The sequence below is a fragment of the Neoarius graeffei genome, chromosome 26 (genome assembly GCF_027579695.1).
Source record: "Neoarius graeffei isolate fNeoGra1 chromosome 26, fNeoGra1.pri, whole genome shotgun sequence".
NCBI classification, from domain to species: Eukaryota; Metazoa; Chordata; class Actinopteri; order Siluriformes; family Ariidae; genus Neoarius; species Neoarius graeffei.
Genome location: NC_083594.1, coordinates 40,894,911 through 40,910,025, shown reverse-complemented (window position 1 = coordinate 40,910,025; position 15,115 = coordinate 40,894,911). Strand labels below are relative to the sequence as shown.

The window sequence follows — 15,115 nt, the reverse complement described above, 5'->3', positions numbered from 1 at the left end:
AATGGAAACATAAGGAGGACCGGACACCAATTCTGCCATCTGTTTGCTACCCAGACATTGTAAACTATTTGTTGTTTACACCCAGTGCCTACACTCAGTGTTCGAACTATGCCGATATTTTCGGGGGGTCCCTTTTTTTCCTCTTGGGGGGGGGGGGCTTGCCTCGGAGCGCGGATCTCCAAACACATGAGAAGCCTATCTTGCGCACATATCACGCAGACTCCACACCTCCACACACGCATCGCGTCTGAAGTCATAACTCATCAGGGGAAATCGTGTCCGCATTGGCATGTTCAAAAAACAACCTCGCGTCAAACAAACAATGATACCACACGCAAGAAAAAAAAAAAAAAAAAAAAAAAAAAAAGGCAGGCTACTCAACAACCAACCTGGCAGCAGCGAGCAAGCCCCAAACCATCCTAAATTATTATTATTATTATTATTATTAAATTGTAGAAGTCTGGGAGGCTTGCTCCTCATACAGTTATCAACTTGGGGCCAATTTAGCACGTTTTAAATCTGAATTTCTTGCGTTTGCTTACCTCAAAGTGTCCGCAGATCATGCACAGACTTATCCATTATATCCACAGTTTTTTTGCCAAGTCTCACACAGGTTTCTTTCAAGTCTACTGTTGGGCCAATAAATCATAAATAAAACAGCTCAGATTTAAGTCGTTTGCCACTCCACTTTATTCTCGTGGGTTCACATACCGCTGCCGTTATTTCCCCCTAATCACGAGTTTGTTGGTCTTCCAAAATGGCGCAGGGTCTGTTTACTTCCGGTTTCGGGTGACGTCAGTGAAAGGGGTCTATAGTTTAAAAAAAAAAAAAAAAAAAAGTACTCGCAAAATAGGGGCAAGCGGGTTTAACACTTAATGTTGAGCCCAAATGTTATTTCATGGTTTTGATGTCTTCAGTATTGTTCTATAACAAAAATAGTCAAAATACAGAAAAGCCTATGAATGAGTAGGTGTGTACAAACTTTTGACTGGTAATGTATGCAGTCGCCAGCTACAAACTGTACTCCTTGTGAAGCCATAGATACAATCGCTTTTTAATCAGTTTAGTACAAAACAAATAACATAACATACACCTGATAACTATCAGATGCAAAACTCCACCCTAACTATCAGATGTAAAATTCCACTCTGACCCCAAACAGGACGACGCATCTGCCGGAAATAATTTTGAACAACATGCAGATACCTTAACTATAAAACATCCGAGGAATGTCCAATACATATAATCCACCTACAATGTAATGCTTGTGACCTTGACTGAGGTGACGTGCTGTTGTAACCACAAATATCGAAGAAAGTTCACACTAGAACGGTCCTTATCCAGCTGCGTGAAATCATCCGAGTGTTTTCCAACTACAGACATTTTACCATGGCAAAACTTTGAAAATTATAAATGAGGTTATACCACCTGCTCTTGATTCTCATCGGTGAGGATATATAGATCCCCCCCCCCCCCCCCCAATAGCAGCACTGAATAGTTTGGCTGTAAAGCAAAAAAATCACCTTTATACATGACTGCATGCATTCTAGTTTGACATGCACTTCATGTTGCTTACATCATCAATTTTTTCATTTTCATAAAACATGTTCTGTTTATATTTCACCTTTGCCACAACTGTATTTGTAGCTGTACAGTGAGTTTTGCGTTATCCTGTGCCATCGTCCTATCGGTGGTTTTTGACTAGTGTCGGAGCAGCGCTCACATTCTGAGATTAAAAAAAAAACCCAACCCCAGACCCCTCCACACTTTAGGGGTGTTCACACGGCACATATTTGCATCGATGCATTTTGTTGCGATATATCTTACACCGGTGTAAATTTTGTGGAGCGTTCACACGTCACAAACCTGCTTACTAGAGAGAAGCGTGTTAGCACCGGTGCAGCCCCACTTGCGTTCACAGGGCAGTTTTTGCAGCCGTGCTATACGATAGTAATAATGCGGAAATGAAATATGCGCATGCGTGAAAACGTACTTCCTTTTCCCGGTTGTCATGGCATCACCAAGCGCCGGGAAAACAACGTGGATGAAGACACCAGTGTTGCCAGATACTGCTGACGTTTTCCAGCCCAAAATGTGTTCAAATCCGCCAAAATGCACTTAAAACCACCCAATCTGGCAACACTGGAAGACACGTAGTTCTGTTGTTGTTGTTGATGATATTCGCCATTTTGGAAGCGCAAAATACCAGGATGCAAATTATGCAATGCCCGTATGTAATCAACTCTCCTCACGCGTAGCGAGTCTACCCTTGTAGCGTTCAGACGTTCCATTTTATATCGGTGCTGCCCCGCAAACTAGCATTTACTCCGGAGTAAATTTCTTAAACCACCTCCCGAGCAGGGTTAGATTTGCACCGGTTTAAGCAGCTTTCAGGGGCTACACCGGTATAACTTTGTACCGTGTGAACGCTCTACCGGGGCAGCCCCGGTGCTACACCGGAGTAAAAGTTGCCGTGTGAACACCCCTTTTGTTACCGGCTGTCTTTGGTTGCAATGGCACCAAAACAACCAACCAACCACACGTGTTCCAAGACCGCAAATCTCAACTCATGACCAAACATTTATTTTGCTGCAATTTCATCATCTGCAAGCGCAAAATTGAGCGAACAATCGTACAGTGGAAACCTGTCTTAACATGCCGAGCTAAATCGTTTGTATTGACTTTATTCGGAACACCTAATAAAGGAAGGTCAAGAGTTTCAGATAATGAGCATTTCATAAACTGCTGATCTCCTGGGAATTTCACACACAGCAGTCGCTCGAGTTTACACAGAAAAATGTTGCAAGTGTAAGTTGAAATGATAACAGCAACTCGATGCCATAACACATATTCAAACACATGAAAGGTAACTATAATATATAATGCGTCATTCTTTAATTAAAAAAAAAAAAGTAGCTTGTGGAAATTTGGAGAATGTACAAGAGGAATAAAACACTTTGGGGTGGTACCAGTCACGACGTTTCCTCACAGCACACAGTCTTTCATTATTTCCCTGTAATCCATGTATAAGAAGTGCTTTAACCTTTGTGTATAGTATCTTTTGGCATGCATGTTCAGGTTCTCTTGTGGTGACACGGAGAAGAAAAGAACAAAAACGCTGCTTGACCGAAGATATTTTAGTTTAATAAACACCGACTACATGCAGCTACCCCGAGTATACACAAGCACAGGAGCAGACACTGGGCTATCTGTTTCTGCTCATTGATAAGATCAGAAACAGTCAATCTCACCTCTTATCTGGTTCTATGGCTTATCTCTCCACCGAGAAAACATCAGGGCACAATGACTCAACCTACTTGATTGCTGCTCCACAGCATTCTTCGTTTAAAGATTCCTCAATCTCTTCTTCTCCCTGTCCTTTCCTCTTAGTGCTCTAGTCGAGATTTCATAAGGACAGTTTAGCCTGAACCAAAGCTACTGTGAATACTACTTAACCTGTGCAGTAGGAGCCATGGCAGCACGTGGAAAGATTACCGAGTGCCCATTTCCCGCTAATTTGGGCTCTTATGCCTTGTTGGGACGTCAACGGTGGGCCATTGTACTGCAGCTCTTAGTAGAAAGTAGGATTAGGCACTTGTGGAGGCCCTCATACTGTACATGCTCTTAAAATCTCTGTTCAGAAGGAACAGGAGACTGGAACGAGAGTACATACAGTATCCTACTGAGAATCAGCTTTAAAAAGGTGACATACATACTGTACAGTGGTGCTTGAATATTTGTGAACCCTTTAGAATTTTCTATATTTCTGCATAAATATGACCGAAAACAAACAGATTTTCACACAAGTCCTAAAAGTAGATAAAGAGAACCCAGTTAAACAAATGAGACAAAATTATAATACTTGGTAATTTATGTATTCAGGAAAGTGATCCAATATTACATATCTGTGAGTGGCAAAAGTATGTGAACCTCTAGGATTAGCAGTTAATTTGAAGGTGAAATTAGAGTCAGGTGTTTTCAATCAATGGGATGGCAAATCAGGTGTGAGTGGGCACCCTGTTTTATTTAAAGAACAGGGATCTATCAAAGTCTGATCTTCACAACACATGTTTGTGGAAGTGTATCATGGCACGAAAAAAAAGGAGATTTCTGAGGACCTCAGAAAAAGCGTTGTTGATGCTCATCAGGCTGGAAAAGGTTACAAAACCATCTCTAAAGAGTTTGGACTCCACCAATCCACAGTCAGACAGATTGTGTACAAATGGAGGAAATTCAAGACCATTGTTACCCTCCCCAGGAGTGGTCGACCAACAAAGATCACTCCAAGAGCAAGGCGTGTAATAGTCGGCGAGGTCACAAAGGACCCCAGGGTAACTTCTAAGCAACTGAAGGCCTCTCTCACATTGGCTAATGTTAATGTTCATGAGGCCACTGAACAACAATGGTGTGCTTGGCAGGGTTGCAAGAAGAAAGACACTGCTCTCCAAAAAAGAACATTGCTGCTCATCTGCAGTTTGCTAAAAATCATGTGGACTAGCCAGAAGGCTATTGGAAAAATGTTCTGTGGATAGATGAGACCAAAACAGAACTTTTTGGTTTAAATGAGAAGCGTTATGTTTGGAGAAAGGAAAACTCTGCATTCCAGCATAAGAACCTTATCCCATCTGTGAAACATGGTGGTGGTAGTATCATGGTTTGGGCCTGAATTCTGAATTATACCAGAGAATTCTAAAGGAAAATGTCAGGACATCTGTCCATGAACTGAATCTCAAGAGAAGGTGGGTCATGCAGCAAGACAACAACCCTAAGCACACAAGTCATTCTACCAAAGAATGGTTAAAGAAGAATAAAGTGAATGTTTTGGAATGGTCAAGTCAAAGTCCTGACCTTAATCCAATCGGAATGTTGTGGAAGGACCTGAAGCGAGCAGTTCATGTGAGGAAACCCACCAACATCCCAGAGTTGAAGCTTTTCTGTACGGAGGAACGGGCTAAAATTCCTCCAAGCCAGTGTGCAGGACTGATCAACAGTTACCGCAAACGTTTAGTTGTAGTTTTTGCTGCGCGGGGGGGTCACACCAGATACTGAAAGCAAAGGATCATATACTTTTGCCACTCACAGATGTGTAACATTGGATCACTTTCCTGAATACATAAAATGACAGAGTATAATATTTTTGCCTCATTTGTTTAACTGGGTTCTCTTTATCTACTTTTAGGACTTGTGTGAAAATCTGATGATGTTTTAAGTCATATTTAAGCAGAAATATAGAAAAATTCCAAAGGGTTCACAAACTTTCAAGCACCACTGTATTATATCCTTTTTCCACAAGCTGACAGTTCTCGGAGGTCTTAATGAAATGTCCGTGACATGTTTTGCTCAAATTACCACAACTCCCTTCTCGCCCTGTCTAAACAGCAGAGTGAAGTCCCTGTTCCTTTAAATGATAATGAGCCACTGCTCACCCTTCCCCCTTTTTTGGCGGCCACTCAGGTAGCACTTTCCTTATAAATATTCATTTGCAAAGGCAGCGACAGTGAGTGGAGATACTCCGATGAGGGGGTGGCATCATTTTAATAATGAGCTCCCCCTGTATGGAATCAATTTTGTGCCAAAATGTTCATACAATACTTTTGAAATATCAAACAAAAACGACAAATCAAAATAGTCCATTTTTTTAGACTGGCAAACAAATTATTCGTGTAATCGTGCAAAATATCAGTCTATTACTCTTCAGAAACCTTTTTTTGTTCCGCGTCTTTCTCAGTTTTGTTTGACGTAATTTATTTTGGTTGCGATTCCAGCTTTCTCGTTTGCGCTCCCTGACTTTCTGCTTGCAGTTTTGGCACAAACTTCACGTGTGGGTGGGCTGTCCAGGAACGCATTCCCATTGGCTAACTTGTGTTTGACTGACAGCTACGCTCAGCCATTCCCTACTCGGATTCTGGCGGACTGTTTGATGAGTGACCAATCCATTGACGGTAAACAAGGATCGAGTGGACTTCAGTGGCGACTATGATACTGAATTAATTCAACAAAGTGTAAGTGCGGGACAAATGTGTTGCAGTAGTGCACATTATGCAGGTGTGTTTAACGTTAGCAAGACAGCTATTATATTGGGTAGTGGAGCCAAGTCTAACATTTGACTTGCCACGAAACGCCTGCATAATGTGCACTACTGCAACACATTTGTCCCGCACTTACACTTTGTTGAATTAATTCAATATCATAGTCGCCACTGAAGTCCACTCGATCCATGTTTACCGTCAATGGATCGGTCACTCGTCAAACAGTCCGCCAGAATCCGAGTAGGGAATGGCTGAGCGTAGCTGTCAGTCAAACACAAGTTAGCCAATGGGAATGCATTCCTGGACAGCCCACCCACACGGGAAGTTTGTGCCAAAACTGCAAGCAAAAAGTCAGGGAGCGCAAACGAGAAAGCTGGAATCGCAACCAAAATAAATGACGTCAAACAAAACTGAGAAAGACGCGGAACAAAAATAAAAGGTTTCTGAAGAGTAAGACTGATATTTTGCACGATTACACGAATAATTTGTTTGCCAGTCTAAAAAAAAAAATTGACTTTTTGTATTTTGATTTGTCGTTTTTGTTTGATATTTCAAAAGTATTGTATGAACATTTTGGCACAAAATTGATTCCATACCCCTGTGACACAAAGAGGAGACAAATCTGAACGGCTTGTCGAAGCTCATGTTTTCCGAAACAGGCAGCGCAAAAGAAACTGAATGGGTGTCTTATTTCAGGAGTTTGAGAGTCGATAGAACCTCCAGATATCCAAATATGTAGCCTGGGCCCGCCCATCCTAAGCGTGACGCAACACGAGGGCCTGTTGCGAGCTTAGTCTGGCCAGGCAAGCTATCTACAGCTCTTCCAAGCTCCCGAAAAATCGGGAACCAATCAACTTTGAGCATCTTCAACGGCCCTGGGTAGAGGCGTGTTCAAGACACTGACGTAGTAGAACTGCGACCGGAAGCCATCGATTGTTTACAGAATCTATGCCGGAAGCGCTTCATTCACGCTTCCGCATCTATTACGCATAGATGCTGTATTGAAAGCATTCAACGGGAAGTTCTCATTGAAAACGGAGCAAAGAGCAGCCCTGGAGGTATTTATTGAAAGTTTTCGCCTTGCTCCCGACCGGCTTCGGTAAGAGTTTAATCTACCAGTTAGCCCTGTCGCGTCACATACGTCAGAGGAAAGAGTGATGTGATTGGTTTAAGCTTCATCACAGCCTTTTCTGGCTTCGACCAGTAGCAAACAGGCATTTCAGGGAGGCGGGTCAACCACGGGCTCTGGGAAACGGTTGGGCTTAATATCTTGGCCAGACCAATAGCTCGGAGAGCTTTGAAGTCGCGTTAGCCAGACTACCAAATATGTGCATAAGCAAATTTAAAAAAAAAAAAAAAAAAAAAGTGAGGGTTTTTTTGGTAATAAGTCCCCTTTAAAGCTTGCACATCTCGGCCAGAACATCTCACACACACATTCCTTTTATATTATTTAAGCAAACGTACAGTATAGCCACAGAAGCAGTGACGTAAGAGTTGACGTGATTACGTTTAAACACCGTTACGGTACCGTATTTGAGTGTAACATCGCAGCAACGCCACGTAAAATGACCCGTTGCTTACCTTCAGCACTTCGACAGGCACCTGCATCGGTGCTGGGAAGTGCACGGGCGCGTTGATGGCGGGCGAGGGAGCAGGCTGTCCGGGTGGCCGCTGCTGCATGTGGTGCAGGTGACGTTGGCGCTCCCGCTGCTCCTCCTGCTGCATTTGTTCACGCATGAGCAGCTGGCGCATGCCTACGCGGGACACCATGGCAGGGGGGCGTGGGGGCCGAGCAGCTGCCGCACAGTCCAGCCCGAAAGATGGTGTGATAGCTGCAGGTGAAGACAGAGAACAGACAGGAGTGAGGATGTACGGTAAAGTGGAAGGGAGAGAAAAAAAAACACTAAGAATACATTCTGCAGTATGTAGAATTAAAAATCAGTTATTATTCAGTTTACTTGACTTCAGTAAAACCTGCATCAAACATGGGCAGTGTGACGCATTAAGCCGTCTTATCGAGCACATCCTCTAGCCTTCTGAAATTCATATACTGCACTATAATGATCAACCCTTTTCCTGGAGATCTGCCTTCATCTCATCCAGTACACCTGCTTAACCCGATTAGCGGTGTCGAAACCGTCGGGAGATCTTCAGGAACAGAGCTGGGGATCAATGCTGCGGCACTGCTTCATGCGCCAGGGCTACAGACAGGAGCTGATTACAGTGGAATAAATAAAAGCCCAAAGCCATGCAGCATAACCACCTCTCCGATTGAGGAAGTCATGTGAGGATCATGTGTCCTACTTGTTTTCATCATGTGAGTGGCATATTCTTGCGGGACACACCCCCCAAAACATCCTCATGCTAAATCCACACCCCCTCCTTTGTTATATAGAGGGCTGGGGAGTCCCTGCAAGTTCGAGTTCCCCTTTTATGGTTCACGGTTGAAAGCTGATGCAAATCGCCCATGACTTTGCTCTTTTCAAGCCACTAAACCATACAGAAACACAAAACGATGAAATGTTATCAGGGCAGACAAATCATAAACCCGTCAGCTAGCCCGCCGGATAAGTGAAAGTCGGCTGCGTGGAAAACTATTCGAGTAAGCTCAAAATGGTCAGGGACCGTCTACGGTATGTGCAGGGTTTGGATTCGAGAAAGGCCCGATCCAAATCTCAAGCAAAACGTTTACGGGAATCAAAATGAGGGAAATCGAATTTGCTGAATGAATAAAAAGGTTTTAGGAAAAACAAAAACAGCCAGTCCAGCCTTGTTTCCTCCCTAGCTGTTTGGAATGAGCTGGCTCGTGCAAATTCTTATGAATTTGGCAGTGGCTGGGCAAGCGTAGCTCCAGTTATTAGCATTTACTTCTGACCATGTTTAAAAAAAAAAAAAAAAAAAGGCCGAGGCTGGATATGGAGAAAAGCTTATTGTGAACGAGGTACAATAAGCAAGACAGCTCCTATTGAGATAGCACTGAAGCAGCATTTAGCCCACTGTGTATATTTCAGTGGCTGGTTTAGGGACACGCGCACACAGCCGGCTTTGTGGTGATAGTCAGTCAGTGGACACTCTCAGGCTTTGTCACCAGGGCCATAGTTTGACTCCTGTCCAGCAGAAGCGAGCTCTGGGACCGAGTGGCTCGGGGACAGCGGGCACACAGCTGACCAGACTCGCAGCTGGTGGAACACCTGGGCTTGGTCAAGGAGACGAGAAATGGGATGTGCAGTTATGCTAACCACTATATTAACGAACATTACAAAAAGTGAGTGATGGGACGGCTTTCGTGTCATCTGGAACACGTAGAGATGGATGAGTCACTGCTGACTGGACCTCCGAGCCGAATTCTAACGGCACGGTCGACTCTGCGTACAACACGTCAGTAAACCGTGTGAAGCACTGCTTCCCAGCTGCTCTCGGTTCAGACGGGCATGGTTCGCTTTCGTAGTTTTCAGCATGGCATTACTCTTTCACTCAAAGCTCTCCCACACCACCCATGCGGAATGCCAAGCTTTTGAATGCACTGACTATGACGTTCGAACGTGCGAACTCGCACAAGTTGCCTATTGTCAGAGCCGGGCTACGATATCGCAGTACGTCCGCATCAAAGGCGAGGGAGGGAAGAAACATCATGGGAATGGAAAAGAGGGGCCGAGCAACAGTAGCATGAACACACACACACACTATACACAGTGATCCTAGTGTGTTAATATGCTCTGCTTTTTTTAGCTGCTGACACTTCCATGTTAAGTAGTGCCTTTTAACACGGCCGGCTTTATGCTTCTAAATCTGGAACGACGGTTAAGTGGATTGTGGCTAATCTGTAGCAGCATTTTATCATGCTGATCTCGGAATATGTTCTTTAGCCACATCCATGACCATAACTGAAGAATTTCCAATAAAATGGAAAGAGGAAAGACTACGATTGCAGATCTACACCGAACTCCTCCAATACAAGCCAATTAGCATTAGCACTGGCCAACATGGAGGCTAAATTTGTAGCCATGGCCATGCATACAGGTACAAATTAAGTCACTCAAGACGAGCGCAAGCACGTCGGAGGTGTCCTTCATTTGTTCTATTTTCAGGTTCAACGCGTCGCTGTTGTCCACAGGCTCAGGAACGACCTGACATGGCCTTTAGGAGACGCTTGCCTTCCCCACCCATGTCTCACCCTCTCCTACCGTGTCTAGTATAGCGGTGAGGCAAGAAGGACCAAAATAGCCTCGCTCACTTTCTGTTCCTCTTTTCAGATACACCCTGTTCCCCTGGGGTTCTTTAGCTAGGGCCTAAGTGAAATATGGAACCGTGTCTAATGCGTACAATGAACTTTCGTTGACAGTTTTACGGATTGGAATTTACAAGCCCGAGCAGGTGATTTGAACGGTGGGGGGGGTGGAAGAGAGTTGCCAGGGCTTCCCCAGGAACATTTTCAGAGACTCTGATTGATCACTGCTGCGACTGTGCTACGTCTGAAAGAGTATCACAAATGAGTAAGCCAATAAGCAGGTTCAAAAGACTCTTAAAAAATGTCATTAGTTGTCCGGGTTGGTGCTCACGTCACCTCTAGGCTAGGCTTGTGCCACAGACTAGAAGGTAAAATAACGAACAATGATCCTCAAACTAAAAAAGAGAACACAGAGTCTGGGAGGATAGCCAAGGGGATTGGAAGGGCTGGCAGATACGGCTTAAAACATGGTGGTGCTCGTCCAGAACTCATTAATCTGAGCCCGGATTGGGTGGTGCGTTCATTTGACTGCTCTGCTCTCTGTGCATCCCCACACTTCTTTCCTTCCTCTTTTGTGTCACGCTAACCAGAAGCTGAAAACAAAGTGCAAAAGTGCACAAACAAGCCAAACTTTGACCTAGGAAGGTGTTCAAAATGCTGGACTTTGACTCAGAATGAATATCAACGGATACCTTGGAAGGAAGAAATCTTTAAATTTGTGTAATTTAAAAAAAAAAAAAAAAAAAGTCTTGCAACAACAATTTAATGAACTGAACTAAACCTGGAAATTCATGTGCAAGACCCTTGCTTCAATGAATATGGTCCTTCTAAGAAGTGCTACTGTAGACGTGAAGACCGTCGTCTTATGCTCATCCCAGGACTCCCAATATACTCGTACTGAAAACCCTTTCGACACACTTGGCGCTGTCTGACTTTAGTGTACAGTTGTAGAAGTTATAATCCCTCTATCTGGCGTAACCCAGAAGAAATCCATTTCGAGTCTGGTTCCTCTCAGGTTTCAAGTGGTATCAGCGAGATTTTCCTCGCCACCGTCGCCTCTGGTTTGCTCATTAGGGAAGGGGATCTACAGCTTGATTTTATGGAAAAAAAAGAAGACCACTTTTAATGACGACTTCCGTTAATGGAAATGCTCCTTGACTGAGGTACTCCGTGGTTGACCTGTTAATTAGGCTTAAAATTGTGTCATTTATATATCAGGGTCTGTGTTCAGAGTTCTATTTCCTGTCATTACCAAAGAAACCATCACTAGCTGCGGTTAAAATAAGTACAGCAAAATGACACTGAATACTATTTACATTTCTATTTCTGAAGATAAACTCAAAGAGGGAAAAAAAAAAAAGTGGTTGAACACTGTTATAAACATATCACGGTTCCACACTAATCATTTTTGTAATAATGCTGCATGTTAGGTCACATGATTAAAATTCCCCAAATTATGTAGCCGTCATGTGCCGTGAAGTCATGCCACCAGACACACCCATCCGAATCCCAATGATTGCACTACAATGCATGCTTCAATCTACTAAAACACACCACAAACAAACATCACATCTGATTCATCTTGATGTCTGCTTTTAGCTTTTACACGATGGGAAGCGAGTGAGTTATGGCCTCACACCAAATAGAGAAGTGCACTTGTGCAAGCCAGTCAGTTTCATTTTTCTACAAAAGTCGGAGATATATATATATATATATATATATATATATATATATATATATATATATATATATATATATATATATATATGGGTACTGAAATGGGGACATGAACTTATTTTTAAAAATTCACTTAAAACCATTTCTTTTTTTTACCATCAGGTCACAAAACATGTAATCTTTAATGAATGATATGTTAAAAGATAACTTTAATTTTCCGAGATGTAATAAAAACATATTTATATGCCAAAGTCAGAACGTAACAGAAGTGTTGGACATATATATTCTCAATTTTAACAATGTAGAATTACTTTTTGAAACATAGGAAGGTGATGTTTTAGCAAATATAATTAATAAACATGTGTAGTAGAATAAACATACACATTCTTTCAATAAGATTAACATGGTATATAGCTAGATTGTAATTAATTTGTAACAGACGCGAGATGGACAATCGTAACAGAAGTAATGGAACAGACATCATTTTGGAACTCATAGGCTTGACTTTGGCATATAAATATGTTTTTATTACATCTCAGAAAATTAAAGTTATCTTTTAACACATCATTCATTAAAGATTACATGTTTTGTGACCTGATGGTAAAAAAAGAAATGGTTTTAGGTTTATATATTATATATATATATATAAATAAAAACCACACCACCGCACACAACAAAAGCACCAGATCAGAAATTTCAACAAAACTTCAGGGAGCTCATGGAAAGCAAGCGATCCTGATACAAACAACTGTCAAACAGGCATTTCTTAACATTTCCCCTTACAAAATTGAAATAAGGTGTCACACAGTTATTTAAAAAGGTACAATTTTTAGAGTCAGTACAACCTGCGAAACTGCACGAGAGGCAAAAGGTCATCAGTACTGGTCAATTTTGGCCTGTTAACTTTAAACTAAAATTACCAGTACATCATTAACCATCGTTCAAACCACCGGAGTAGGACTTCTACTGAAGTGCTGTTCAAAAATACTATCTGGAGCGAGCAAAATAAAGAAGAAAAAAAAGAAAATTCCCCAAAGTCAACCTGAAGTTTCGGTTCCAGTGCGTTCTCAAAGCACGACTAAAGGAATTTCCAGAAGCCGATATTATGAATATTACAGACTTTGGTGGAGATTTATTGCACAGGAAGTGTTCACATATCAACACACTGTTCATTTTTTTCAAAAAAAAAAAAAAACAACGTTATTGTCGGCAGCACGGTGGTGTAGTGGTTAGCGCTGTCGCCTCACAGCAAGAAGGTCTGGGTTCGAGCCCCGTGGCCGGCGAGGGCCTTTCTGTGCGGAGTTTGCATGTTCTCCCCGTGTCCGCGTGGGTTTCCTCCGGGTGCTCCGGTTTCCCCCACAGTCCAAAGACATGCAGGTTAGGTTAACTGGTGACTCTAAATTGAGCGTAGGTGTGAATGTGAGTGTGAATGGTTGTCTGTGTCTATGTGTCAGCCCTGTGATGACCTGGCGACTTGTCCAGGGTGTACCCCGCCTTTCGCCCGTAGTCAGCTGGGATAGGCTCCAGCTTGCCTGCGACCCTGTAGAAGGATAAAGCGGCTACAGATAATGAGATGAGATGAGACTCGGATTGTTCCAGTGTCACCATTTTCATAAAGTCAACCTTGCTGCTGACTTTCTCAAAATACCAATTAAAAACTCATTTCATGCATGCCGTGTCATCACCATAAATATTGACGTTATAAAAGATTTTAAAAAGTTCTTAAAAGATACAGTATCGTCTGGCAAGTTTTATTGTGCTATGCTGTAGGAAAGGAGTTTTTGTTCTTTTTCTTCAATATCAAGACACGACAGAAAGTGCCATTTTCTGTTGTCCTTCACCAAAATCAAGCGGTGCCCGAATTTAAAACAAAATACAGACAATCCTTGTGTCCAAAATCGCTCCCTACCTCACTATATAGTGGACTTTATAGTGAGGACGCCATTTTGTAGTGCTGGCCGAATGTATAGTGAGCATTATTACACCCTATACAGTGCACTCAAAGCATCCCACAATGCATCACAAAAAGTAGTGTACATCCGATGGTCACTAACCAAGCAATAGATCCCAAGAAAGCAAATCAAAAGCCTCAAACTTGATTGAATAAAACGCAGGTACTTTGTATGTCGGAAATACGCTCCGTATAATATGGATTTATTATTTTGAAAACCCACCAGCCGACTGATCTGGCACGTTTTAGTCGTGCGACAGCAATGACGTAAATAACGGTGCGACGGAGTAGTGCCCGGAAGGTTTTTTTTCCCCATTTTACCAATGAGCTCACTATATAGTCCCTCTATATAAAAATTCCCTATATAGTGAGAAGGGAGGAGTAGTGAACAAGTGAGTGATTTCAGACACAGGGAACGCTTCAAAGGACTCATCAGTTCATTCTACCTACATATGGTCATGTGACTTACTAATGATCAAGTGTAACTTGCACACTACGACGAGTGCTTCAAATATCGTATTGAAAATCAGATGTATGTAATATACATGCCGCTTTTATTGGGACATCCACTGTGAAGACACAACTTTGTCGATCACTTATCACATGCAAAATCAGTCATAACTAGAGACGCATTTTCTTGGGGGAAAAAAAAAAAAAAAAAAAAAAAGTGTGATTCCTCCGGTGCGAAAAAGACTAGTGCGGCTCATGACCGAAAGATAGACAGGAGTGCGTGTCAGGTGGGTTGGTCTAGCTAGGAGATGAACTTTGGTGGCTCTCTGATGAAGCCTGACTGAGCTGGATGACTTGGATTCCAAAACTCTCTTCATTTCAAATCGGGAAAAACGTGCATTAAAGTCAGTGGGAGGAAAACGGATGGAAGAAAAGCAAGAATAAGAGACGAGTGCGAGTCATAGTGGATTTCATGAATGTGTTGGGCGAGTTGGTCAGAGGTGACTGATGACGAGGATTCTAAAACTCCACTCGCATCAATCAAAGTCCTTCCCGCACCGTGCATGGCGCGTTTGGCGGCGCCGATCTCAGTTTCATAGCCCTCGGCCTCTTGCCTAGATTACACAGCTAGGGTTACAGTGGGGAGCTAGTCCTCTGGTAACCGCCAGAGTTTGACTCCTGACTCGCATCTGGATCGCAGATGGCAGTAGGCACCATTTCTATGATGGTCTTTGGTATGACCCGACCGTGAGTAGAACTCATGATCAAGAGGCGGACACG

The 15,115-nt window shown here is 42.8% G+C and overlaps 1 protein-coding gene across 2 annotated transcripts in view; it reads right to left on the bottom strand.

Annotated features, from left to right (window-relative positions):
* tfeb (transcription factor EB) overlaps positions 1-15,115 on the bottom strand; it is an 82,748-nt gene that overhangs the window by 25,471 nt on the left and 42,162 nt on the right. For both annotated transcript variants that reach the window (XM_060910161.1, XM_060910160.1), the window contains exon 2: positions 7,611-7,861. In XM_060910161.1, coding sequence (XP_060766144.1) covers positions 7,611-7,799 — 189 coding nt within the window. In that variant the 5' untranslated portion in view covers positions 7,800-7,861. The remainder of the gene's footprint in view (positions 1-7,610; positions 7,862-15,115) is intronic.